The following is a 21,851-nucleotide window of genomic DNA, read 5'->3' as shown; positions in this document are numbered from 1 at the left end:
ATCTCAGTGGGCTAGCACTATAAAACCAGCTTAAGTCTGGGCTAGTACAAGCAGCGCTGCTCTACACATACACCGCGCATATGCATTCGTCGCCATATGAAGCGAAATATTCTCCAGAAGCGTGACGTTAAACCCAATTTCACCTCACCTCACCTCAAGCTCATGTTCCCGCGGCTGCTTGTCAAAGAAATACAGCAGGTACAATCACAATTTACAACAAGGAACCAAATTCATGCTACACATTCACTAAACCATGTTTAATGAAGAGTTATTTATTTCCCTGTGTTACTGTACAGGGCTTTAAAACATGTTTAGGATATTCTTTGTCACCAACAGCTGTCTGACTGTGGATGTATTGTTCAGCTTCGTTAAGGGAAAACATACCTGTGCGGGGATTTGACAACTTTGTCTGGTTTGTGCTTCCTGTATGACTTACTCATACCATATTCCCTCATGTGCGATTTTCCCTAACCTTTAGTAAACAACTGCTTGTGTTTGGATTTCCACTTAAAGCGTTTTTACTTTTGCTATCTATTAAATTAATCTAAATCTGGCACAAATGTCTTTGTTTTTTCATTCTGGTTGTTATTCTCCTGATTCTTCTTCCTCTTCTTCTTGTGTTTCTTTACCTGAAAATAAGATTCACATCAGTACCAGTAAATAAATCTAATATTGATTACAGTATCATCTCAAAATCTTGCCATATTAACGTAATGATCTAATAGCATACTCAAAGTTTTAGAGCAATGTCTGAGTACTGACCAAGTATAATTTTATGCCGCATTTAGCAATATTCCAGCAACATCACCCGGGGGGACACCAGAAATGGGCTTGATACATTGTACCCATGTGGGGATTCAAATCCCCGCCTTCAGCGAGACGAGCGAACACTTTAACCACAAGGCTACCTCACAAGAGCAATGGGAATACCCATTGGTTCAGGTGAGTGAGTGAGTTGAGTTTCACGCTGCTTTCAACAGTATTCCAGTAATGACCTGATGCAGGATCTTGATGAGGAGGGAAGCATGGCAGAAAAAACCCATGAGCAAATTCAATGAGTGAGTGAGTGGGTTTAGTTTACGCCGCATTCAGCAATATTTCAGCTATATGGCGGCGGTCTGTAAATAATCGAATGTCTGGACCAGACAATCCAGTGATCAATGTCATGGAGCATCGTTTCTAAGCGGTTGGGGAGCATATTCAAAGCGAGAGTTGGATACAAATACACAATTATAAGTTTCTGACATGTCCAAAGGGATGCAACTCTGCATGGAGAGTTGTGGAACCTCGAACATCTGGGCCGAACTGGATTAGTCAGAAACAGACATATACAAGTCATCGCCCAGATGGGAGGCTTTGATCTGAAAACTTCCAATTACAACAGCAGAATGTTGTTACTGTTATCTGATTGAGATACTACACAAAACATATTACAGGACTTTGACAAGTATGACTGAAGGAGAGTTTTCCTTACATTTAATTAGATGATGATGATGAACATAGCAGAATATGATATTGTCAAGAATGTTTGTAACAAGCGATAAGCATCTATTCATAGAAGCCCGGATCAGAGGTGCAGGGTGTGCATCCCTCCTTTTGTCCTGAAAGTTTGTTCAATGACCATTGAAACCTTCGGGTGAAAATGGAGTATTGTATGCACCCCAATTTTCTCAATAGTGTACCCCTTTCTCAAAAGCTGCATCCAAGCCCTTTCTATTGCAATAAAGAAGCTGTCTATCCATAAAAGTGCTCCTCTTCATCATACCAGCTTCTAAATGCCACTTACAGAAGTGACCGTGAAGATCCGAGGGGTAGAGTGGGTCTTCAACAGCTATGTGCTTGCCATAAAAAGCGTATCTTGTCGTGAAATGCGACTAACGCGGGATCGAGATGGTCAGTCCAGTTTGATATGGTTGACACATGTCATCGGTTCCCACAGTGCGCCCAGATCGATGCTCATGCTGTTGATCACTTTCTTGGATTGTCTGGTCCCAGACTTCGATTGTTTACAGACCGCCATACATATGGCTGGAATATTGCTGGAAGTGTGGCGTAAGCTAAACTCACTCCACTCACTCACTTACAGAAGTTAACAATATGCAACTAAATTTAAATGTATATATGACAAAAGTATATATATACAGTAAAAACACTTAGAATTTATGGTTATGTCGTGAAGTATGAGATTGGTCCCTGCATAATCTTTATGTAAGTCATCATTTTGTGATTGTGTTGGACCTCCACACCTCAGGTATACCATAGGTGCCTTCACTTTTTGACATAACAGTGTTTGACTGAATATACTCAATCAGGAGTTTGCCAACAGGCCTATTTATTATATACGGGGATCAGGCTAAAAGCGTCACACCACAGCAAAAGCGGCACCTGGCGAAAAGCAGCACCATTTGGACGCCATGGAACCTCAAGCTTGGCTTGGCGCACTAAATCTTATGGCGAGCGGCAAATAAAATCTTAATTATTGGGAAAATCTTATTTGTCATTAGATAATCTGAATACAGAATTTTTGGAATGCGTCTACTCTGCGCAACAGTGATTGGAAGAAGTTTTGTTGGCTGATAATCCGGATTCCAGTATGTTTAGATAATGAATGAATTCTCCGCCTGCGACAGTGATTGTAAAGTGAAATCCCATAGCGATAATGGAAACTGTAGAGATATTCGATGATCCGAAAACTTATACTGTACTTACAGTGATTAGAAAAGCATACCAATTTAGCATGAAAACATCACAACCGTTTGATGTTTTAATGCATTACTCAACTCAAATGGCCCAAACTGAATTTCATGGGATATACACTGTATAAGCATCGGCCAAATATAGACTTTTGGCGATGTGAAAATGTGTTATGTTGGTGATTACTTTGTTATCATCTGGATAATCTTGTTATTTTAATGCTATGGGTGAGTGGAGTGGATTTATGATTTCATGCACTTTTAGCAATATTCCAGCTATATCGTGTTATGAAATCTTGCTAATGTTATGAAATAAAGACCATTAGTCAACGTCATTGATTGCTAATGTTATAATTAAGCGAACTAAAACATAAAAGTCAACATCATACTGTGTTTTATTTACATATGGTGCCGTTTAGCTCAGAAATCAGTAGCGTTTTAAGCCAATGCGGTTGCCGTTTTTGCCAAACGATTTTGATTGCCATTCTGCTGTGGTTCCGTTTTGGCTATTTTCTGTTATGAAAATTTCAGATTGTCTCTTGACAAGGTTGCAAGATTTCAGTTGGGACTTAAATCCTGCACTTGAGAATCACAACAGCAGTTTAATGGTCTTTTAACCGTGCATATAGCACAAAATAGGAAAATCATATTTATCTGTTGTGTTTAATTTGCCCCTGTTGTATATAAAGATGGGGATTAAACGAAGTAAACTAGGTATGTAAAGTATATCCCTACAGTTATTACTTTGAAAAAGGATTGACTTCATCCCCGTCATCCCCTTCGAAATACCAGTATGATCAGGCATCTCTTTCTACCAGCTGATCATATTGACAATATTCTGTATTTCATTGCAAATATTCCTTATTTTATTAATTCATTACAGAGGGATATGACAATGAATATTTTATAAACTATCTTACTTTCGATTTCACATCTGTCTTAGTAGGTATCCTGCTAGCCTCGTCTGACTCCATTTCACAAAAATATACTGCTTTCCCACGTGCACTTGTTTTACACTGTAAACTTCCGGTAGTGTGCGCATGGCAGTTGTGCTGAACGGGAAGTAAACGGGAAACAGAACGTCAACACTTGGCGCCAGATTTCGAGAAGAAAAGCGACAGCCTGTTTGAAGAAAACTGAGGTGGGGGTATTGCGAAAATGTGTTTTAATGGTGTTACTAACAGTACTGTACCGGCACGTACACTGAAATGTTACTCAGATTGAGATTTTCTTAGACTTTGTGCCTTTTCATGATCTGTCGACAGAAAAATCGTCTGCACGATTTTAGTTTGGAACCTTCAAGTAACATCGCCTTACGGAGTGGTTGTTTTAACAAGGGGTAGGGTTGAGTTGGGCTTTACGTCACATCGGCATTATTCCAGCCATATAGTGACGAGAACAAGTCTGCATTATTAAACATTGTAAGTACAGAGTCAGAATAAGTTTTATTTCAAAAACATATATTCATGACATTGTCATTTAAAAACAGAAAAAGTCATAGCACTAAATTTAAAGCAGGCAATTTGTTAGTCACATTACACAGTTACAATTTATGATACAGATCAACTTCCCTCAGGTAGTTCACTATCAGATGAGCACTCACGCAGGAGAACAGATCTTTCAGATCTGTTGCATCATAATGTGAGTCCCTTGCAGACGATAAGTCCACACAGTCAAGCAAAATATGCTTGATGGTGAAAACCTCATCGCAAGAGACACACATGGGGGTCCTTCCCCAATCCGTTTTCAGCAGATAGTCATGTGTAAACCAACTGTGGCCAATATGACATCGTCGTAAAATTACCTCATCATGTCTTGACTGACAACCCAAGCAGCACTGTAGGTATAGCCAATTGTTGGCTTCAGTTCATACAGTTTATTTCTTCCTACTTGAGTGTCCCACCTCTTTTGCATGAGGTCCCGAGTATAGCTGTTGATAGTGGGTTTGAAATCACTGTACAGGATCAGCAGTGGAGATCAGGGCTTGTCAAGAGCTGCTTTAGCTGCAGCATCGGCTTTTGTGTTACCTGCTATGCCGACGTGGCCCGGCAACCAGCAGAGGACGATGTCACATTGGCCAGTAGAAAGGTCGTTGTAAAGTTCTAAAATGTCCAGAATGATTGGGTGACTTGAAGTAACATTTTGAAGTGCTTGAAGGCAAGATAATGAATCTGTAAAAACGATGCAGTTTTTGGAATGATTCTGCTGTTTAATGTAGGTCAAAGCTGAGAAGATCGCTTTGGCCTCGGCAGTGAAAACAGAACTGGCTGTCGGGAATCCTAGAGGAGACAGTCTTGGATCCTATGACTGTAGCACTGACAACTTGGCCCTCATCCTTAGAATGGGATAGGGAGTGAGACTGGTCTTGGGAGTTTATCACATCATTCTGAACCACCCCAACCCCACTCCATGCTCTAGAGGGAGGCCAAAATTGTGATAGATATTCTTCTCATGATCATGGTGATACGACACACTATCAAGGATCGAGGTTCGTGAGTTGGGTTTTACCCCACTTTGACAAATATTACAGCAATATCAACATGGGGACACGAGAAATGGGCTCCACATTTTGTACCCATGTGGGGACACAAACCCAAGTCTTTAGTGTGACAAGCAAGGGCATTACCACTAGGCTACTCCACCATCACCTGGCTCTTATTAATGAGTTAAAAAGGTGTAAGTACATAGTTGATATATTCCAGAAAAAAGAACACTCGTTTATATATTTTAAATTTTAACTTCATACAAAACTTCAAGACTAAATAAGATATGTGAATTCTTTTTAAGATACTCACACTATCACAGCCCAAACCAGTATTTTCTTTCCATTTCAGAATGAGTGAAACTGAAACCCTTACTGACCAGAGCATGGCAGAAAGCACGGATATTAATGATGGACCCAAGAAATTCTGCCCCCCTTCCACGCCAGAGTCACTACCAAGTATGTAGAAACTATTACTATTAGGGCTTATCTAGACATATTCAGTGGCCGATTCTTATTTCCAATCTGCAGCAAATGTTTATAAATATTTCCAGATTGGAATGAAAGCTTTTCAGTTCTTTATATTATTCATATGATGGTAAGGCTAGAAGTCCATGGGATTGTTACAGATTTTTGCCGGAAATTTAAGGTCAGTAGAAATAAAACTCAGTTTAATTTCAGTTTCAAATGTATTTTGGTAATTTGGCTAAAACATTTTGGAAAAAACTGAGATTCTGTTTAGTTCTTATTTCCAGGGTTTTTTAAATTGCATTGTAACATTACACTCAAGAAAAATAACACAATTTAAAACAAAATAACATTCGTTTCTCAATATTCACCAGCACTTATAGTCCGTTTGGCTCAAAAGCAGACCGATGAATTGCAATCTAACTCGAAAACTAATAAACATAAAGTACTCAATGAAACGCTGATCATAATCAAAACATCATACCCACTCTGTGAGGTTTTTGCAGAATTTTTGTCCTAAAAATAAAAAAGTTGTTTAACAAACTATCATTAAAATATTGACCCAGTTCACTGTTTGTTACGAGGGAGGAGTGCAGAGAAAGGGACAGCCAGGTGTTCGAGAATGGATGGAAACGGCACAGCACAGGTTAATAGTAAATAACTTTGTCTGTGAACATGCTTCTCAACACCTGGCTGTCCCTTTCTCTGCACTCCTCCCTCGAATAAACAGTGAACTGGGTCAATATTTTAATGATAGTTTGTTAAACAACTTTATTATTTTTAGGACAAAAATTCTGCAAAAACCTCACAGAGTGGGTATGATATTTTGATTATGATCAGCGTTTCATTGAGTATGTTATGTTTATTAGTTTTCGAGTTAGATTGCAATTCATCGGTCCGCTTGAGCCAAACGGACTGTAGTTGGCAAATAACCTAATTTTCAGATGCTTATACAAGAAATTTCATGTTTATTACTGGTATTGTGCACAATCTTGTATTTTCAGTTGATGTACAAGAGGAGATTGAGTGCCTGTATGAATTTGTTCCTGAGGTTGCTCAACACTTTAGAATCACAACAAGATAGGAGAAGGTAATTCATTGTTAACACATTTCATATATAGGTCCGCCTCCTATTCTCGGGTTTCCTATTCTCGCTAAATACGCTTCTGCCGAAATCACCGATGCGATGACACTTAGCGGTTGTTTACATCACCGACTGGTAACTAGGAAGTGGACCAAGTCGGTGAATAATCAAAATCTTGCAGTGTCCACGAATATTGGGGAGTTTATACCAACTTGACATATCATTACTTTTTCCGCCTTTTCCGCAGGATGACTCTTACATACACTCAATAACGTTAATTCCTCGTAAATACCGCGAGAATAGGAAAAGCCTCATTTCATCAATGGCGGATGGCATTGTTTATCACCGGAGCTCACGAGTGGTAATTCACCTGATGGATCTGGCAGCTGATAGATGTAGATGATAGAGGAGAAGGCCCTTCATTTAAAACAACAAGCATTCATACGATAAGAATTTGTTTATGTTATTTTTCAGCCGATATCCGTAGTACCGCGAGAATAGGAAACGCCTTCCTACCAAGTATTACATTGGTGAAAGCGATTTTTGTTTACCTTTAATATCACACCCAAATACGATTTGTTACAATTGTTTAAAGTTCCTCATATATATATGTATGCACAGCCACTTACATGGTATGAAATAATCAGCAGGAACCCCCAGTTATAGAAATACCTCAATGACCCACAATTTTGTCTAATGATAGGTCCAATGCTGTAGCAGTAAAACCAAGGCAGACTGATTGAGTTTGGTTTTACCGCTTTTAGCAATATTCCAGCAACATCACGCTGTTGGACACCAGAAATGGGCTTCACATTGTACCCATGTGGGGTTTCAACACAGATTTTTGGCGTGGACGAGCCAATGCTTTAACCATTTGGCTACCCCACGCCCAAATCAAGGCTGGACCTAAGTGAGTGAGTGAGTTTAGTTTTACGCCGCGATACAGCTATGTTCCAGCTATATGGCATCAGTCTGTTAATAATCAAGTCTGGACCAGACAATCCAGTGATCAACAGCATGAGCATTGATCTGCGCAATTGGGAGCCGATGACATGTGTCAACCAACTCAGCGAGTCTGACCACCCGATCCCGTTAGTTGCCACGACAAGGATGGGTTACTGAAGATCAATATAACCTGGACCTTCACGGGTTTGGCAGAACCTAAGAGTAGTGCTTGTTGCCATTACAGGGACATTCAGCTCTGTGTTCCAAGCTTGTCTCAGACATCACCCGGAAGTAAAGCAGCAGTTTGCCCTGAAACACATCATTCCGACCAGTCATCCATCTCGGATTGAGGGAGAACTACGGTGCTTGCAGGAAATTGGGTATGTTTCTCTTCCGTATTATAAACAGTCCGAGATGTAACGTTTGCGAGACAGATGTGCTCTGTGGTACAAAATGAAGAGCTCCGCCCAATAATTTGATCACCATAAATCCAGCTTGAATGTGAACACTGGGAGTGAGATTAATGCATCATGTTTTCATAAGGTCCTTTCTTTGTCAGTCTGTAGTATTTCACCCATTAATGCATACGGTGCTTGCAGGAAATTGGGTATGTTTCTCTTCTATATTATAAACAGTCTGAGACGTAATGTTTGTGCAGATGTGCTATGTGGTACAAACTGAAGAGCTCTGCCCTATAATTTGATCACTATAAATCCACTGGGAGTGAGATTAATGCATCTTGTTTTCATAAGGTCCTTTCTTTGTCAATTGGCAGTACTTCACACTGTCAAAAAACGAGTGGGCAGTCAGTTTAGACTTGAACGTGGTACTGAAGGTGTAGATTTGAGATTAAATAGGAGAACGTTCCAGAAGACTGCAGTGTTTCAGAAAGAGCAAAATCATCTCTTATATTGAATGTATGCCCAAAATATACTAGTCTGAAACTTATGAAATTAAGGATGGATTTATGATGTTTCCTTGTGGACTGTCATTAATACTATTATATAAGTATTTAGACTTAGAGAATGAACTTTAAATTGATAAATACTGCCTTATATTGACTATGTGTCATACATTTTACATTAGTATACTGTTACCAGCAAGTGCCATTGTCAGGCTTGTGTTCAAGGACCACTGGTTTCATTGTTCTTGATAATACAAGAATGATACTGTTATGTGTGGCAACCTCTTCTATAGCATCTCTGTAGCAGGTCAGTTCTATGTGCAGGAGAAAATATAACTTAATCTCTGAATATCATCATGTGTCTCTATTTCAGGGGATGCGAGAACGTGATAGGTGTGGAGCTATGTATCAGAAACAGGGACCATGTTGTCATCGTCATGCCCTACTTCGCACATGACAAGTTCCCAGTGAGTCAACCCATCTGTCTAGTACACTGATTGTCTTGTCAGTAAGTGATATTAGAATGTGTAAATGTTTAATTGGCAAGGCTTCAGTGAACGTGGTGAACAATGTAACAAGACCATGTCTCTTGACTGTGAAGTATTTTCTTACTGGCTTTGTATGCAATGAGTACAATGTAAGGCTTGTACAATACATATCATGAATATAGGGTAAAGAATAAGGCTGTAACGATTCACTCGCATATTCAGTGAATTGAACCGTAGCCCTTCATGAATTCAGTTCGTTATTCGTGGTCTCCAGAACCGAATATATACGATTTTTTTAAGGCAGCATGTTTTACTTGAACCCTTGCATACTTTTGGAAAGTGAGATATGCAAGAATTGAATATGTACTAGCCTTGCAGTAGCGAAAGTCATGTTAGTTTGGCAAGGCTGCACATGGTACTGGCAACTAAAACTATTACATACCAAATTTTTGTGTCATGAGATCACTTGTTATTGCTGTGACAAATCAAAACTCAACATGGGCGTTCCATATTGTACATCAATCACTTAACTACAATATTCGTGAATAATTATTCGTATTCATTACCCAATATTCATGACAGCGTATCATATTCGCCACATAGTGTATTCATTGCAGCCCTAGTAAAGAATATGAATTGTGTAGATCGATGCTCATGCTTTTGATAACTGGATTGTCTGGTCCAGACTCGATTATTTGCACACTGCCGTCATATAGCTGGAATATTGCTGTGTGTGACACTAAACAAACTAACTTATGTTGATGTCATTGAAAATAATTGATAATACATCAACTGCTGACCTAAGTCTGAAGCTCGTAGGACTGAGTACTAATGACGTTTTCCGTATGAACTACTACTGTATATTAATTGTTTTTTTTAAACTCTGTGTCTCTGCCCCTAGGATTACGTGCTGGAGATGCCACTGACAGAAGTACGAAACTATATGCTGTATATTTTATGCAACTCTGTCTCTGCCCCTAGGATTACGTGCTGGAGATGCCACTGACAGAAGTACGAAACTATATGCTGTATATTTTATGCAACTCTGTCTCTGCCCCTAGGATTACGTGCTGGAGATGCCACTGACAGAAGTACGAAACTATATGCTGTATATTTTATGCAACTCTGTCTCTGCCCCTAGGATTACGTGCTGGAGATGCCACTGACAGAAGTACGAAACTATATGCTGTATATTTTATGCAACTCTGTCTCTGCCCCTAGGATTACGTGCTGGAGATGCCACTGACAGAAGTACGAAACTATATGCTGTATATTTTATGCAACTCTGTCTCTGCCCCTAGGATTACGTGCTGGAGATGTCACTGACAGAAGTACCTAAACTATATGCTGTATATTTTATGCAACTCTGTGTCTCTGCCCCTAGGATTACGGCTGGAGATGCCACTGACAGAAGTACTGAAACTATATGCTGTATATTTTATGCAACTCTGTGTCTCTGCCCCTAGGATTACGTGCTGGAGATGCCACTGACAGAAGTACCTAAACTATATGCTGTATATTTTATGCAACTCTGTCTCTGCCCCTAGGATTACGTGCTGGAGATGTCACTGACAGAAGTACTGAAACTATATGCTGTATATTTTATGCAACTCTGTGTCTCTGCCCCTAGGATTACGTGCTGGAGATGCCACTGACAGAAGTACCTGAAACTATATGCTGTATATTTTATGCAACTCTGTGTCTCTGCCCCTAGGATTACGTAGGCTGGAGATGCCACTGACAGAAGTACTGAAACTATATGCTGTATATTTTATGCAACTCTGTCTCTGCCTTAGGATTACGCTGCGGCTGGAGATGTCACTGACAGAAGTACAAAAACTATATGCTGTATATTTTATGCAACTCTGTGTCTCTGCCCCTAGGATTACGTGCTGGAGATGCCACTGACAGAAGTACGAAACTATATGCTGTATATTTTATGCAACTCTGTCTCTGCCCCTAGGATTACGTGCTGGAGATGTCACTGACAGAAGCTGCAGAAACTATATGCTGTATATTTTATGCAACTCTGTGTCTCTGCCCTAGGATTACGATGCTGGAGATGCCACTGACAGAAGTACGTGAAACTATATGCATATTTTATGCAACTCTGTGTCTCTGCCCCTAGGATTACGTGCTGGAGATGTCACTGACAGAAGTACGAAACTATATGCTGTATATTTTATGCAACTCTGTCTCTGCCCCTAGGATTACGTGCTGGAGATGTCACTGACAGAAGTACGAAACTATATGCTGTATATTTTATGCAACTCTGTGTCTCTGCCCCTAGGATTACGTGCTGGAGATGTCACTGACAGAAGTACGAGACTATATGCTCAACCTTCTCATAGCTCTCCGACGTGTGCACAAGTTTGACATCATCCACAGAGATGTCAAGCCCAGCAACTTCCTCTACAACCGAGAGACCAAACAGTATGTGACAATTACCTGCTGAGATATTGATAACAAGCTGTAGTCGGCTGTTGTCTTAAAGGATTCAAATAATGTTTTAGTAATAGTTGGAGCAGGGTGCTCAAGGCTTGACAATTTCTTGAATTTTCAGTTTGTCCTGTAAAGGCCATAAGTCAGCATTTCCCTTAAATTGGCCTTGAAAACAAACAACATAATTTGAAAAGGCCTTGAATTACACCATTACCAGGGATGGCAATTTTCTGCTGATCCACAGATTTCCGTGGATTTTATTTCAAATTTCATTGAGAAACCCTAAACCCGATGACACAACATTAATTCTTTTTCAGAAGAAGTCCTCCTTGGGGTACATATAAGCATTTAAATGTCCATTTAAATTCCTACGACAGTTGTAACTATATTTTTTAATAAAATATTTACAAAACAAAAACTCGTTTTTGTCTTGTGAGACCACCCCTATAGGGCCCCCTCGGGGCCCCCTACAGCCAAGAGCAGGTAACTCTAGCCGTCAACCTCGCACCTCACTTTTCATGCTGTCGTTCATCTTGAAACACTTGTGTGTGATCCATAGAAGTTTGTGCTTCTTCCCCTCGAAATATGAGTGAAAAAGAGTCAAATACTGTATGTATGGTTCCTTTTCTTGCGCACGGGCTCTAGATGGAATTTATAGGCTTATTTTTTCATTCATAAATTGTAAGTTTGCCGGTCGGTTCCCATCTCCAGCCTTATGGCAGGCAAGATGGCGGACCATGTGGCTTACATTCATCCCTAGCGTGTGTGAGGCTTGGTGCCTGCACAGTTTGGATGTTTGTGTGTATGTGTTTACCATATGCTAGGCTGCCTTATCCTTTTTTCGCTTTCAGTGAAATACGGTAAGTCGATGTTGGTAAGTTAGCATGTACTTCTGTATCTGCGGTATATTACGCTGTTGTATGGTAGCACACATAGCTTGCATTTTTCTCCGCTTGTTCACGATACATGTTAAGCTGGTTTTAAATTGCTATAGCGTTTGGGCAAATTTGTTATCGTCCGTGCGGTTTCCTTTTTTGCTATTTTTGTGTGTCAGATATGCGTATATATCTAGATATTTTACTGGGCAACAGTTGGTTGGACCCGCCCTCCCAAAAATCTACAGGCAAAAAGGGTGCTTCCAGGGTGGTTAATGTTGGCGGTAAGCGGGCAAAGTCGGTGGATAAAAAACCCTCTTCCACTTCCCCTTCTACTTCTGCACAGTCCACTCCTGCAACGTTAACTTTGTCAGATGTGTCCTCTCTCTCTTGCAGCAGATGACTTCAGTATGTTCACTGATCACGGATGCGATGTCCAGTCTCCAACAGGAGATCGGTGTCCATTCGGGGTTGAGTGGCAGGCTGGGGTCGTCTGCCAGAGGCCCCCCTATCTTGGGCCTAGGCTCCAGGGGAGCGCTCAACTCGAGGGTCGGCTCCGGTGACGGCCTCCCTGCTGGTTCAGCCTTGTCGGGCTCGAGCTTCGGCTCCGGTACAGTACAGCTTACCGGCGCCGGCCATCAGTTCTTGCACCGATGGCTCCCGGCACCCATGCTGTGGGTTCTCGAGCACCAGCACCACCAGTTCCCTCGATACCTTCCGGCTCTCTGGGGAATCCCACCATGGCGGGCTCTTCCCTTGGATCTCGGCACCCAGGCTTCTCGGCGCTTCTAGATCCTCTGTTGTTGTCCGTGGCCCCTTCTTCTGTTCCTTCGTAGCCGACTCTCGATGCAGAGAGCTCTTGCCTGGAGGAGCGGGAGGAGGAAGCCATGGATAGGGATCAGCTGGGAGAAGCTAGCTTCGCTTTGGCTCGTCCCTGAGGCAGGTGCGCAGGCACATCGCTGCTGTATTGCCTCAGGTGGTTGTCACCTCGCACGACCCCGACCCCTCGGAGTTCCGGCTTCCAAGTGAAGCCTTCACTCCGTGTCGGGTTGCCAATACCCGGCTACACATATTACCTTCGCTTATCAGTGAAGTAATCAACCCTCTCCTTTCAGGTAGTCAGTCACGGTTTGATCTCCATGAGCTCAACCGTCGCTGCTTGATGGGAGAGGAAGTGTTGTTTGTTATGCGCTCTGGTGTACAAAAAGAGGGATTCTCGATCCCTTTTCTGCGACTGTAGTCGAGGTGTTGGAGTTTTTACAGTCTCGGTTAGAGTCCGGCTTAGCTGCATCTACTATCCGAGGCTACTCCACCGCTATTTCAGCCTTCCACATTCCCATCGAGGGTGCCCTGTTAGGGCAACACCCTCTGGTGCAGCGCTTCCTAGCAAGTGTGGACAGACTGCGTCTTGTCGTCGGTCGGTCCAGTCCCACATGAGACTTGTCTCTCGTTTTAGATTGGATGTCCAGTCCTCTCTTTTACGATTTGGCAAAATTGTCTCTCCAGCTACTAAGTTGGAAGACGACATTTTTAGTAGCGGTTACATCTGGTAGTCGGATCGGTGACATACATGCTATGTCATCGGACCCGGAGCTTACTGTGTTTCAAAAGGATCGTGTAAGTATCCGGTTACCAGATTCTTACCGCCCTAACATCGATAACGCGTTTCATATTACGTCACCTATAGATCTTCCCGCCTTCACGCTGCCTGCGTCGTCTAGTAACACTAACCGTAAGGTTCATGTGTTAGACGTCCGCAAGACCTTAAAAGTGTATATTAAGTGAACAGCGTCCATCCGTAAGGATAAACAGTTATTCTGCTGCTACGGCGGTGGCAAGGCTGATCATCCGGCGAATACACAAACCTTGTCAAGGTGGATTGTGTCTGCCATCTGTATGTCTTACATACACAAGGGCTTGAGGGGTTGAAAGCTCATTCGGTGCGTGCAGTAGCTACCTCCAAGGCTTACACTGCTGCTCTGCCCTTTGAGGAGATCTGCTCAGCGGCTATTTGAGCCTAATGAGCCCGCTCGATCCGTCATTATCAGCTGGACAAACACTCACGCGAGGGTGCTCAGTTTGGCCAGACGGTTCTCCTCAGAGTGGACAGAGTAGCACCTCTCAAGCGATTGAGCTTTCCAGATACTTACCTGTTTTGCACTTGGTGTTGGGTTTCTATCATCTCCCTTTATCGGTGACGGTATCTGGTGGTGATTTTTAGTCCCGCTTATCCGCTTGGTGTATCGGTGCCTTACTTTTTACTTTCCATTTGCCACGCTTGGTGAGCTGGGAATGGACGCTTATGGACAGTAGTTTGGTTTGGCGAAGTTCCTTTTGAGTTTTACACCCTCCGTAACTTAGGTCGGGGGGTGGGGTTTGACTGGGGATGTACTGGGGTTTGACTGTCGTGGGAATTTAAATGGACATTTAAATGCTTATATGTACCCCAAGGAGGACTTTCTTCAAAGAATTCATAACCTCTACAGGTTTGTATAAGTTTTCCGCTGAAAATAGATTTTCCTGGTGCCATCCCTGCATTACACACATGATTCTTTTTTTTTATTCAAGAAATACAGTTCGCTCGACCACCATGTATAGTGTAATAAAACACACTATCGCCCTGAACTATTATAGTTAGTAGTGCGAGGGACGCTTTGGCGTCCGAAATTGCTTTTAAACCTTATAATAGTTCAGGGCTTAAAGTGTGCTTTATATTACACTATACATGGTGGTCGAGTTTAACTGTATTTCTTTTCTAAGATGCCAAATTTAATACTTTCTAAGGATAATTACGATTAATTTAAGGCAGAAAACAAACGACGGTGTCGGGTACCTAAATTAAGAATCCTGGCACAGGGCTAACTGGCGTGCTGTTCTATTGATGTGTCTGCCCCACTACGTTAAGACGAATGTTACCAGAAAAAAACAAATGATAACCGTGTGATGACGGTTTACGTTTGGATTAAATATCTTCTCTGAATTATTTTAATTACATCTGTCATTAACGTAAACCATATGGGGCAATATGAACGCCGTGATTTCGACTACCAACGTAGTTTAGATCAGCACATCCAGATGAAGCTGAGTAGTCAAGCCACATTCCATGATTGCATTGTGGGAATGTAAACATTGCGAACGTTGCCGTGTCGCTAAAAACTTAAGAGTCGAAACATTTTAACCGTCGTAAAACATAAACGTAATGTTTCCACCAGTGATGTTAGCTGCGTGAAGCAACTGCAAACCAAGAAACGGGATGCAACGGAGTAGTTTACTGTAGGAGGCCGTACGAGGCGATGACAACTGACATGCATCGTGACGTCGCTTACATTGTGACGTAATGTAAAATGGTTCGATTACAAGGCGGCATACTAGAATGGCGCAGTGAAGGGATAACGTCATTCAATTGTTACGTCATCAAAAAACTATACCTTTATTGTCTGATAATGTATTTTTTTTCTCGATTGATCTAACCGCTAGGCATCTTAGAAAACTATACATAATACAAGTGTACGTAAAGTAGGGTCGAATAACACAAACTTCCTGGCATATTAAGGACCATTTGAAATTTTAGTGCTTTACTGAATCAATGCATTTGGGATCCATTATCATATTTGCATTCAATATAAATCAGTGTTCACGAATAGCGTCGGAGCCTTGGACAAATCTGGCAGATTCGCCGATGGTCAGATGAAAGTCAACAACCCACTGACACCAGTGTCCGACTATATTTCACAATGACTTTGACTGAAGTTGTTATGTGACATGGGACACTTGTTTGCTGTGTATAAATCTTATGTTTATTAACAATTTCAGTGCCAGTTATAAGAAATAATAAATCAGAAATGTATTACAAGGGGGTATGCACTTTAAATGAAACAAGTAGTCTTAGTCTCAGTTAAGACTCATCACGTACCGCATGAGCATTTGTTTCACTGTTCCATCTACTGTGCATACCCCCTTGTAATACAAACCAATAATAACGATTTGAATCTATGATCGTTTGCTTTTATTCATGATTAAAAATAAAAATGTGAATAATATTTGGCACAAATGAAAAAAGGAAATATCCGAAGATTTCCGAGTGTTACGAAGTTTTCCGAATGCATGTCAAAATACCAGTTTTTGATCAGCGTATCGCAATACGTATCGTTTTCATGTCTGAACCGGTAAATACCGGTAAACCGGTTATGTTGCGCAGCCCTAGTTTACATGTATTGGTTTTGTGCAGGTTCTCCCTGGTAGACTTTGGTTTGGCCCACCAAGCCCCAGTGTGTCTGATGAAGAAATGCAAGACATCTCCCAGTGTAGATGTAAAACTCTCCGACAAACACCACAAGTCCGTCCCACTATCTCCATCCAAAAAATATCTTCAAGACAACAATGTCAAGGTAATACAGGAATGTACTTACATTCTAGCAATATGTTTGTTATTCAAATGTTTCTCAGACTCAAATTTGAAAATTGTTAAACCTGAATATTTACAATTTATAATAACTATCACACTAGGGGGGATTTTACCTCACATCCCACATTTGAGCAACCTTGTGTGTATTACCTGCTTATGTCTTATATGTTTCTTTGTTAAGTTCTTAAAGGGACCCTAAAAGGCCTTAAATTTTACACTGCCTCTGTGGTGTGTAGTGGTTAGAGCTGCCTGCCCGAGAGTGGAAGGTCGCTGGTTCGATCCCCGACTGCGTCATACCAAAAGATATAAATATGGTACTTGTTGGTCCTTGCATGGCGCCCGGCATTAATGGGTACAACAAGGACTGGTCGGCTCTGAGTCTGACTGAGGTATTCATGCATCACTGCGGCATGATACCTCAGTGAGCTAGCACTATCAAACCAGCTTAAGTCTGGGCTAGTACAAGCAGACACATACACATGCACGTCGTCATATGACCAAAATATTCTTAAGTACGACCTAAACCCATTTCACCTCACCTCACCTCACCTCACCTTACCTCACCTTAAATCTGATGGCTGATGATCTGTATGAACCCTGTCCTCAAGCCTGGCAGTAATACATGTATTTGAACTTCTAGTCTCCTGCATCCACCGACTTGAAAAGGGAGCAACCGTCTGACCTGAAGCCAGGCACCAGTGGGAAACTTGCAGCACACCGACGACAGTACACACCGCCAACATCAAATCTTGACATGCTCCACTTATCCAACAAAATTAAGTCCCCTCGTCGCATGTTGCTTGCCAAGAGGGCTCTGATGATAAAGGAGGGGCAGGTCTCCAGCAAGCAGCGTTCTTCGTCTTCGTCATCACGTCCAGGGAGCCAGAACACGTGTCAGTGTTTCGGACAGCCCATGGTGTGCAGCATCTGTGTTGCCAGGTGAGGCAAGCATCGTAGTAAAACACATGTTTATTTAGGATTACACTTTCTCAGTGAAGTACAGATACTTGTACGTTTATTGGGTTGAGTCCCATCCAGGATTCGAACCCACACCTTCAGAATCCCAGATGGGACTCAACCCAACATAAGTACTAGAATGTGTACTTTACTGAGAAAGTGTAATCCCAAACATAACATATGTTACATTTTCTAAAAGGCACTGTGTATTCATATCTTAATAAAGTAAATGAGGTTTTCTTTACACCTCTTAGCAATTCAAGCAATATTCAAGCAATATTCCAGTAATATCACGCAGGGGACACTTCAGTATATTGTCCACATGGATATACTGTGTGAAGCCAATTTCTGGTGTCTCTGGAATGGCATTCAGTGGAATATGGACAGTGGCAAAAACACAACTGGTTCACTTGTACCCATCAAGCATTTGCTCATCACTATTATAGGGAATTCTTTTGATCAAGCTGAATTCAGATGCAATAAGTCTTTGATAATTCTTATGTTCCAGGAGCAATCAGACTGCCCCACGCGCCGGTACACCTGGTTTCCGCTCGCCTGAGGTTCTCATGAAGTGCCCTGACCAATCAACAGGTGAGTACTTTACCTGGGTTATCAGTCAACATAGAAAATCCTAATCAGTCAGGAGGAGGTTACATTTAAGAACATTTCAGATTTACCTTTTGACAATATACCTCTCCTGACCCTGTGTAGAAAATATCAAATGTATGTTATTATAGAGGAGCAGCAGTAATAAAGTCACACGGTTGTGATGACATTTCGTTATCTGTGGATATCAGGTGAACCCATGTCATAATGATGTTGTGTATGTGGATATCAGACTGTCTGGAACTGACATTGTGTTTCACCGGTGGTCATTAATGTGAAACTGTCATGGTGACATTGTGTTTCACTGGTGGTCATCAATGTGAAACAGTCATGGTGACATTTTGTTTCACCGGTCGTCATCAGTGTGAAACTGTCTATCATGATGACATTGTGTTTCACCGGTGGTCATCAATGTGAAACTGTCATGATGACATTGTGTTTCACCTGTGGTCATCAATGTGAAACTGTTCTTCATGATGACATTCTGTTTCACCAGTGGTCGTCAATGTGAAACTGTATATCATGATGACATTGTTTCACAGGTGGTTATCAGTGTGAAACTGTAATGATGACATTGTGTTTCACCGGTGGTCATCAATGTAAAACTGTCTGTCATGATGACATTGCGTGTCAGTTATGGTCGACAATGTGAAACTGTCCTGATGACATTGTGTTTCACAGGTGGTCATCAATGTGAAACTGACATGATGACATAGTGTTTCACCGGTGGTCATCAATGTGAAACTGTCATGATGACATTGTGTTTCACCGGTGGTCATCAATGTGAAGCTGTCATGATGACATTGTGTTTCAACAGTGGTCATCAATGTGAAACTGTTCTTCATGATGACATTGTGTTTCAACGGTGATCATCAATGTGAAACTGTCTGTCATGATGACATTGTGTTTCAACGGTGGTCATCAATGTGAAACTGTTCTTCATGATGACATTGTGTTTCAACGGTGGTCATCAATGTGAAACTGTCTGTCATGATGACATTGTGTTTCAACGGTGGTCAATGTGAAACTGTTCTTCAACGGTGGTCATCAATGTGAAACTGTTCTTCATGATGACATTGTGTTTCAACGGTGGTCATCAATGTGAAACTGTTCTTCATGATGACATTGTGTTTCACTGGTGGTCATCAATGTGAAACTGTTCTTCATGATGACATTGTGTTTCACTGGTGGTCATCAATGTGAAACTGTTCTTCATGATGACATTGTGTTTCACCGGTGGTCATCAATGTGAAACTGTTCTTCATGATGACATTGTGTTTCAACGGTGGTCATCAATGTGAAACTGTTCTTCATGATGACATTGTGTTTCAACGGTGGTCATCAATGTGAAACTGTTCTTCATGATGACATTGTGTTTCAACGGTGGTCATCAATGTGAAACTGTTCTTCATGATGACATTGTGTTTCAACGGTCATCAATGTGAAACTGTTCTTCATGATGACATTGTGTTTCACCGGTGGTCATCAATGTGAAACTGTTCTTCATGATGACATTGTGTTTCAACGGTGGTCATCAATGTGAAACTGTTCTTCATGATGACATTGTGTTTCACTGGTGGTCATCAATGTGAAACTGTTCTTCATGATGACATTGTCTTTCAACAGTAGTCATCAATGTGAAACTGTCATGATGACATTGTGTTTCACCGGTGGTCATCAATGTGAAGCTGTCATGATGACATTGTGTTTCAACAGTGGTCATCAATGTGAAACTGTTCTTCATGATGACATTGTGTTTCAGCTGTGGACATCTGGTCTGCTGGGGTCATCTTTTTATCCCTGCTCAGTGGCCGCTACCCGTTCTTCCGAGCCAATGATGACGTCACAGCTCTAGCACAGATCATCTCCATCATGGGTAGTGAGGAGGTCAAGGTCGCTGCCAAGACCTTTGGTAAGATCACACTACAGCATTTAAATATGAGGGTATATTTGCCATTGTATCACCTTTCAAATACATACAATTGTGAAATATACCATAGTCCTCAAGATAATTAAATGCATTAGATGCCGTGACAAGTACAGGTGGAAAAGTCCTTGAATTTGTCAACTGTGTTTCATTCTGCTGTAGGGGCTGTGGGGTAACCTAGTGGTTAAAACATCCTCTCGTCACACCGAAGACCCGGGTTCAGTTCCCCACATGGGTACAATGTGTGAAGCCCATTTCTGGCGTCGCCTGTCGTGATATTTTTGTAATATTGCTAAAAGCATCTTCAACCATACTCACTCACATGTGGTAGATTTCTAGTGATACAAACCTAATAGCATCCAATCATACTTCCAGGTAAGCACCTCACCTGCAGCCCTGTAACCCCAGCTGTGGACCTTAAACGACTGTGTGTGAAGCTACGCAGCGCCCCCAGTCTCAAGGCTGGGAACCAGACGCAGAAGAACGCACACATTCCAAACAAAGAAAATTCCTCAGATTTGTGGGAAAACGTTTCTGACTCTATGTTTTGATTTGCTCAAACATTTACTTGATCTTAATCCTGCAACGAGGATAACTGCTGAAGAAGCCCTCAGACACCCGTTCTTTGTAGACTGATGCAGTGTTTGTTTCTCTTGGAGAATGGATGAAGTTGGCCAGTAAAATTATGCAGACCATGCATTGATCATGAAAAAGATCCTTAACTGGCCAAAGGATGCCTCTTCAGATAAAAAGGTTTTTTTTAATTTTCAAGAGACATCTCCAATTTCAACCGGTGGTTTCTCAACTGGGAAATGAGTCCTCTCAGGTCAAAACAAAGTTCCTCAACTGCCAAAAGGAGGGTTCTCAACTCTCAAAAGAAATCCTTCAACTCCTTAAAGCAGACTTGTCTACCTCTGAAAAGGGTCTCTTTGGACAGAGAGGGCAAGACCCTGAACTCTCAAAAAGAATTTCTTCAAGTAGCCAAAAATGCCTTGAACAATTCACCATCAAAAGAGACAGTTGTCAAAAGGAGGCTTGTCAACTGTCAAAGGGAGGCTTGTCAACTGTCAAAGGGAGGCTTGCAACTGTCAAAGGGAGGCTGATCAACTGTCAAAAGGAGTCTTGTCAGTTGTCAGAAGCAGGCTTATAAATATCTCTCTGTTGTAGCCATGGGGCTATTTTTATGTCATATATTAAACAAGAGATAAATGGAGTGACTTAAAGCAGCCTAGATATTGACGAACTACTTCACATATTTTGATACTTTACCAAAGGAGTGAAAGTTCCCAATTGACTATCTTTGTCATATGTACATTAAAGTGATATTTGTACAAATATACCCAGTCCTAGGCCAAATGTTAGAAAAGTCCCTATCTTTTTAGGATCTCTCAGCAGCAGTAAAAGCGCTATCCACTAATTGGTATGACAACTCCCACCTCAGAGAGATTCTTGTCAATGTGAAACTAGACACAGAATGTATCAGGTTGCTGAAAACAAACAAGGATTACCCCTCTGTTGAAACAGTGTCCACATGTTCATAGACCAACTGCATGAGTATTTACCGCGATAGTTTAA

At 41.5% G+C, this 21,851-nt stretch overlaps 1 protein-coding gene and 1 long non-coding RNA gene across 2 annotated transcripts; one reads left to right on the top strand and one right to left on the bottom strand.

Moving 5' to 3' along the window:
- Positions 1 to 522: 522 nt before the first annotated feature.
- On the bottom strand, positions 523 to 3,742 carry LOC124258951. The gene is made up of 2 exons (XR_006893715.1): positions 3,614 to 3,742; positions 523 to 629 (listed from the first exon to the last, which is right to left on the bottom strand). It is a non-coding gene; the product is annotated as an uncharacterized LOC124258951 (long non-coding RNA).
- Positions 3,743 to 3,750: 8 nt separating this feature from the next.
- On the top strand, positions 3,751 to 21,613 carry LOC124258947 (cell division cycle 7-related protein kinase-like). The gene is given in 13 exon segments (XM_046693016.1): positions 3,751 to 3,834; positions 5,528 to 5,634; positions 6,648 to 6,713; positions 6,716 to 6,733; positions 7,917 to 8,052; positions 8,950 to 9,043; positions 11,355 to 11,497; positions 16,610 to 16,769; positions 17,427 to 17,725; positions 18,252 to 18,334; positions 20,112 to 20,261; positions 20,652 to 20,821; positions 20,823 to 21,613. Coding segments are annotated over 12 exon segments (1,515 nt in total). The 5' UTR covers positions 3,751 to 3,834; position 5,528; the 3' UTR covers positions 20,913 to 21,613.
- The last annotated feature ends 238 nt before the right edge of the window (positions 21,614 to 21,851 follow it).

This window comes from Haliotis rubra, unplaced genomic scaffold (genome assembly GCF_003918875.1).
Source record: "Haliotis rubra isolate DU_JTF1 unplaced genomic scaffold, ASM391887v1 Scf703, whole genome shotgun sequence".
Classification (NCBI taxonomy): Eukaryota; Metazoa; Mollusca; class Gastropoda; order Lepetellida; family Haliotidae; genus Haliotis; species Haliotis rubra.
This window is presented reverse-complemented; position numbering and strand designations above follow the sequence as displayed.